Raw genomic sequence first — 7,390 nt, forward strand, 5'->3', positions numbered from 1 at the left:
TTCTCCTCAGCTAATAAAGTGATTTTCCTCAAGCATAGGTAGAATGGTGTCATCTCCTATCTGATAATCTCCAGTAGTCTCCTGCTTATTTCTAGAATCAAATTTCAATTGTGTGTGACATTTAAAGTTCTTCATCATCTGGAAACGTTTTACCTTTTATATATTTCATATTATTTCATAATATATATCACATTATTTTATAATGTATGATAGAAAGTGTCCAGACTGTGAGAAATTTTAAATGTCATGTATAGATATATATAGAGATATACACACATACACAAACATATACATATGCATACACATACATGTTATATATTTGTATGAATATGTACATACATATATGAATAAATATAATAAAATACAAAATGAATAAAATTACAATGTAATGTTAACATGTGCTTTTCTAAGTCAATATGTGGCCTGCAGGGGATATATTTAATCTTGACATCACTGACCTGAGGGATTGGTGGGTATTCAGAATATGCATACATAGATACACAAATTATATACATATATCTGTGTATATATATATATATATATATATAATATATACACATTCTCCCATATATGTGTTCTAATAATCCATTGTCATTTGTTCACCTTTTCCTCTTAAATCCCTAGTTTCCTTCAGAATTCAGCTCAAAAGTAGCCTTCTGTGTGTGAAGCCTTCCCTGAGCCTACTGCTGCTATTGGCCTCTCACAGAGATTTTCTGTTAATTTGTATTCATTCAATAGATGATTATGTTAACACCAGCTTCAATAACTTCTTCCACTGATGCTATGACTATGTCAATAAATGAAAAGATATTTTGAGAGCCTGAGTTTAACTGTGGATCTGAACAGTTAACTGTGATATCTGGAGGAGAGGCACAGGGAGAAAGAATTGTTGTTCAGTCTTTCAGTCACATCCAACTCAAGACCCCATAGATCACAGCACAGCAGGCCCTCCTGCCCTTCACTGTCCTTCACAATCTGTCCAAGTTCTTCTTCATTGTTTCTGTGACACTATCCATCTCCTCCTCTGCTATCCCCTTTTCCTTTTGTCTTCAAAATTTTCCAATATCAAGGTCTTTTCCAACGAGTCCTGCCTTCTCATTATTGGGCCACAGTATTTACGCTTCCTCTTCCAGTGAACAGCCTGAATTAATTCTTTAAGTATTGACTGATTTGACCTCCTAACTGTCCAAAGGACTGGCAAAAGTCTTCTCTAGCACAAGTTTGAAAATGTCAATTCTGTAGCACTCAGCTTTCCTTATAATTCTTCTCTCATACACACCTTGCTATTGGAGAAATCCTAGCTTTGAGTATATATACTGTCCAGCTTTGCCCCAGCTTTCTCTTCTTTTAATATCAGGATTATAGTCACTGGGTGCAATGACCTTTGAGCTCAAGAATATAACCTGAAACTGCTTCCACATTTTCTCTATTTTCAGGAAGTCATGAAACTAGTTGCCAATATCTTATTTTGTTTTTCATGGTAAGCTTTAAGCCAACTTTTATACTCTTCTCTTTTATCCTCAAGAAACTTGTTAATTTCTCTTCACTTCTGTCATCTCAGTGGTATTATGGCCTATCTGAGATTGTTGCTATTTCTTCCAGCAACCTTGTTTCCAGCTCTTGATTCATCTAGCCTGGCACTTTGCATGATGACTCTGCATAGACATTAAATAAATAAGATAACATTATATAGTCTTTCTCCAATCTTAAACCAATCCCATTTCATGTTTGGTTCTAACTTTCGCTTGTTGGCCCACACAGAGGACCCTTAGAAACAGAGAAAGATGATCTGACACTTCCAGCTTCTTAAGGACTTGACATATCTTGTTGAAAGCCACAGTCAAAGGTTTTAGTGTATTTGATAAAGCAAAAGTAGATTGTTTTTTTCTGGAACATCCTTGTTTTCTCCACAATCCAGCATATGTTGGTAATTTGGTCTCTATTTCCCCTTGCCCCTTCACAACCAGCCTGCTCTTCTGCTAATTCCCTATTCATACATTACAGAAGCCTGGCTTGCAGAATCTCCAGTTTGCTGTCATGTGAAATGAGCACAACTTCAGTTCTTTGAACATTCCTTGGCGTTGGCCTTTCTTCAGAATTGGGACATAAACTGATCTCTTGTAACCCAGCGGCCACAGTCGTTGTTTACGGGATTTGAGTGAAGCCCTCGACCAGTGTCCTCTTTTAGGGTTGTAAGTAGCTCGGCTGGAGCCATTCACTAGCTCCACCAGCCTTATTGTTAGCAATGTTCCTTAAGCCATCTGACCTCATTCTCTGGGATGTCTGGCTCTACATCAGTAACCACACTGAGAAAACTTTTTTTTCTCTTCTTTTGGAAGGGATTGTTTTAAGTCTATTCTTATGAAGGAATATTAGACTGAAAATTCTTTTTTTTTTTTTAGACTGAACATTCTTGAGAAGAGACTGTAATCATCACCCTGAGAAAGCTGAAGCATGGGTCTGTGTTCCCAGAACTGAGAAGTCAGCCAAGGAAAAGAGAGATTTTGCTGGATAGCCAGTTGAATTGCAGCTTATGGGAAAGGCGATTTCTCCAATTTACTTAATAAATAATAATAAAGTGGGGGATAGGGACCAGGGCTAATCAATTCATAAAATCAACATCACAATTTTAGAGAAAAAAAATGTTTATGATCTAATAAATTTTATTTTTTTTTAACTTACCATTTTTCCATTTACTTTCCTAGGAAATTGAACCCTTTTATTCTTATAGTTATTGAGTACTTCACAATACATTAAATATATCTATACGCTTGTCTCAATTACCATTTTTCCATTTACTTTCCTAGGAAATTGGACCCTTTTATTCTTATACTTATTGAGTACTTCACAACACATTAAATATATCTATACGCTTGTCTCAATTACCATTTTTCCATTTACTTTCCTAGGAAATTGAACCCTTTTATTCTTATAGTTATTGAGTACTTCACAATACATTAAATATATCTATACGCTTGTCTCAATTACCATTTTTCCATTTACTTTCCTAGGAAATTGAACCCTTTTATTCTTATACTTATTGAGTACTTCACAATACATTAAATATATCTATACGCTTGTCTCGGCCTGAGAAGAAGACTTGAGGAAATGCTGCTGCTCTTTCTCTTCCTTCCTCCCCTGGAATGAAGGACTGCAAGGGAAGCGGAGGCAGGCTGGGGGGCAGCCGAAGGCCTGGGCCCCCTCACGTAATCTGCAGGCGAGCTTCGTCCGCCCTACACCCGATGTCTGGTGAGCCACGGCTGAGATGTCCGCCGCCTCGGAACCCGAGCTCTTTGGGCCAAGGCCGGCGTCCCGTCCGTATTTTTCCCCGGCATTTAGCCCGCGTCCGGCGCACCGGGTGTGTACCATAAATGCTGGGGTCTCTGGTTTTTAACGGCGGCGGCGATGGCGGGCGGGGGCCGTGGCGGGCAGCAGGCGCCGGGGCCGTGGCGGGCAGCAGGCGCCGGAGCCCGCCCCGTCCGCGGCCAGCTCCGCCATTCCTGGCTCCCGAGGGCCCCCCACCCGGCCGCCCGCTATGTCACAGGAAATCAGTGAGCAGGGCTCGGAAGCGGAAGATGACACTGTATCTGCGATTACCTGCGAATCAGACTTAGAGATGAAATCAAAAAAGAAAACTTTTCACAATTATCCACCAAGATCGCCAAACTCTCCCTATCACGCTAAGTCTAAACAGATCGCAACTTGGAGATATTTAACAGGGACAATGCCTCTCAGTGGCAGGATGGCTTTAACCCCGCAGAAGCTATGGCTCGGACCTTCAAAACAAGGGCACACTCCTGGGCCCCCTGTGTACCGAGAGAAGGAAGACATGTATGATGAGATTATTGAACTGAAGAAGTCACTACACTCTCAGAAAGGTGATGTGGATTTCATGAAAACAAAGCTGCGTCGACTAGAAGAGGAGAACAACAGAAAGGATCGGCAGATTGAACACCTTATGGACCCTAACCGAGGCTGCGAGTTTGCCTGGAGTATGGTTGACAAGAGGCCCGGTACTGGCTGGGTCATCAATGGGCTAAAGCAGAAGATCATCAAACTGGAACAGCAGTGCAAGGAAAAGGACAGCACCATCACCAAACTTCAGACCAACATAAAGATGACGAACTTGGAAGAAATGAAGATAGCCATGGAGACTTACTACGAGGAAATCCACCGTCTCCAGGTTCTTTTGGCAAATATTGAAACTACAGGAAAGAGATCCCCAACCGACAAGAAGTCAACCCAGAAAAGGCAGAAGAAATTGAGTGCCACCGTCCTCTATCTGTCCAGAAATGTTCAAGAACTTCAGGAGGAGAACCAAAGCTTAAAAGAAGATCTGGACCGGGTGCTAAGCAATTCCCCTATTTCTAATAAAGCAAAAGGTTATAGCGAATGGAGTAAGCAAAGGCTAATGAGACGAATCTCGGAGTTGGAAAAGAAAGTGGGTGAGCTCGAGAACACCGGGTCTCCTTCTCCAGAACAGGTCAGATTGGTTCCCTTGATTCAGTCAGCGCCAAACACAGCACCGCAGGATCTGCTGAGATCTGAGCACTCCGAGGAGGGTGAGCGAGGTAGAGCAATAGTGAGAAAGCTGAAGGGGGACCCGGGCGCCCTGTCTGAAAAAGAGTATATACCTCCTTACAACACTACTACCCTCCTTCCACCATGTGAAAAAGTACTTGCATCTTCGTGTTAAACAGTTTTGCACCTGAAGTAAATCTAGCTTGGTTTGGGAAAATCCATCTTTTTGCTAGGCCCCAAACTGGCAGTGTTCAAAAAAGAATTGTTTACTATGCTGAAAAAAAATAAATGAATAAATAAATGCCTCTTTAGTGTTTGGGTTTCTCTTGAGTCACACAGACCAACCTGATTCAGACCATAAGCCAACTGGGTCACTAACCTGTCTGTTTAGTTCCTTCTCTTTTTCCTTCCTTCCTTTTTTCCTTCCTTCCCTCCTTTTTTCTCTTTGCCATTCTTTATTTTTCTACCTTTCTCCCTTCCTGTCTCCCTTCTTTCCTTGCTTCCTTCCTTTCTGTCTGCTAAAGAATCCCAAGGTGAAGGGTAAAGAGCTCTTCTTTTGGTGGAAGATAGAAAAGGAGAAATACTATTTGTGTCCTCTAGTTAATCTACTTTCCAGTTGTTCATGGCAAACTCTTTACAATTTAGATCCTATTGAAAAAAAAGGATATAAAATGCAAAACCCACAGTTTGATACCTGGAAATTGCCAGTTGTTTAGCAGTACTTTATTATATTGAGAGTGTTGTCTTTCTTGGAATTTTAGTTAGCTACTGAATGAATACATTATTCACATTTGTGTTTTAGTTGGGGTTTTACTTAGCTTGCATTTTAATTCTTTGGTTCTTTGATGTTTCTATTAACCCATATTATTATTTTAATAAATGTTATAATAACAATCTAAAAAAATAAATAAAATGTAGATTCTGTGTTGCATATTAATAATTTTACACATATAAATAAAATATACATTCAAAATATAATGTATTATGACATCTAATATAACAATATATTATACCAATATTATAAACTATTTTAAATGTATTATCTATTATACAATATATTATGTAACATGTAATTATACAACTATAATATAAAATAATGTTAAAAACAATATAAATATATATAAAATCAATTAAATATAAAATATAATTGCACAAAAGCAGACTTATCTAGAGATGAATTATGTAATATACTTGTAATTATACAACAATAATATAATGTTAAAATATATAATATAAATATATATATATATAAATAATATATAAAATCAATATAAATATAAAATATAATTGCACAAAAGCTGACTTATCTAGAGATGATTTACCCAGACAGTTATCTGGAATGTGATCAGCAGATAGGAGGTTATAAAGTATGTTGTTGTTAAGTAATTTTTCAAATCATGTCCAACTTTGTGACCCTATTTGGGATTTTCTTGGCAAAGAATTAGGGCAACTTGCCATTTCACTCCAGCTCATTTTATATAAACTGAGGCAAACAGGGTTAAGTGACTTGTCCAGGGTCACACAGCTAATAAATATCTAAGACTACATTTGAATTCAAGTATTTCTGACTCAGGCCTGGTACTCTTATTCACTGTGCCACCTAGTTGCCCCTTAAAGAAGCTAAAAAGAAACTAAAGAAACTAAAAGCAGAAAATTAAAGTAAACACAGTAATAGCAGTAAGAAGTCATGTTACTCTGAAAATGAAGGAAATTCTTAAAAAACATATAAAAGAACTTGAAAAATAGCAGCCAGTGACCATTTAGAATAGGATAACCTGAATACCTCAATAGCCCTCTTATTGCATTATGAAACACTTCATTAACTGAGCAGAATGATTCTGTTTCTGAGAAAAGCATGAAACATTGACAGTAGATAGGTTTAGGGAAAATAATTATCTTTCCTTTTCTTTCTCCTTTCTTTCCTCAGTGTCTTTCTTCTTTTTCCCTTCCTTCTTCCCTTCCTCCCCTCTTTTCTTCCTCTTCTTTTTTCGTTTTTTCCCTCTTTCTTGCTTTTTTTCTCTTTCTTTTTTGTCTCTTTCTTTTTAGATATGGATAATGTGGAAATTAGTTTTGCTTGACTATACATATTTAATAGGTTTTATTTTTCTTGCCTTTTCAATGGGTAAGAAATGAGAGGGGAAGGAAGAGAATTTTGAACTGAGAAAATTGATTTTTAAAATTTTATTAATTTAATTTTTAAAAGAAATGTGTTTAAAGCATCATTAAAAATAACTCAGCTATCTTCTATACATTACTAACTTATCAAAGCCAAGTTTTCAACATCTTATGCCACAACTTCTAATGATTTTGATTCTTTTGTTTATTGTTTTAATTTTATATTTGAGTATTAGTTATATATATTAGTTGCTTAATAAATATTTATTGAATTGAATGAAATATAGGTAACTTTGAAATCACCATTGGACCTAATCCCTTTGAAGTGTTGCTGAAAGTCAGGTCTCATTAGTTCATTTGGAGAAAGGTATACTCAAAGCAGAAAACAGGATAAATTCTTTTTCAAATTGATCATATCTAACATTCCCCCCCAAAAAACTAGAAAAGTTTTGCCACTTTATCTGGTAAAATACATTACTTGGAAAAATACATGTATTTGACATAATTGCTTTTCTTAGGAAGCCAGATAAATAAACTGTTAGTATATGTATTGATATGACATATAGAAATGTTATATAGTACATAATAATTCAAATTTACATATCGCTTTTAAGTAAATATCCCCATATGTCTTTGTCTTTAAATTTATCTTTTACTAGCATTTATATAGTGCTTTAAGCACCCTTGTCATTGCAGGTGCTTGGGGGACACTTGGCTATTTCTACAGGAGAAGCAGAATGACTGTTAGTATGTG

General features: G+C 37.0%; 1 protein-coding gene across 1 annotated transcript; it reads left to right on the forward strand.

Moving 5' to 3' along the window:
- The first annotated feature begins 3,243 nt into the window (after positions 1–3,243).
- LOC141550918 (IQ domain-containing protein E-like) lies at positions 3,244–4,810 on the forward strand. The gene has a single exon (XM_074282034.1). It carries the CDS (start codon positions 3,536–3,538, stop codon positions 4,694–4,696), a length of 1,161 nt encoding a protein of 386 aa, XP_074138135.1. The 5' UTR covers positions 3,244–3,535; the 3' UTR covers positions 4,697–4,810.
- The last annotated feature ends 2,580 nt before the right edge of the window (positions 4,811–7,390 follow it).

The sequence above is a fragment of the Sminthopsis crassicaudata genome, chromosome 1, assembly GCF_048593235.1.
Source record: "Sminthopsis crassicaudata isolate SCR6 chromosome 1, ASM4859323v1, whole genome shotgun sequence".
NCBI lineage: Eukaryota > Metazoa > Chordata > Mammalia > Dasyuromorphia > Dasyuridae > Sminthopsis > Sminthopsis crassicaudata.

Coding starts and splice junctions, on each gene's coding strand:
- LOC141550918 (XM_074282034.1), top strand. CDS start 3,536: ATGTCACAGGAAATCAGTGAGCAGGGCTCGGAAGCGGAAGATGACACT.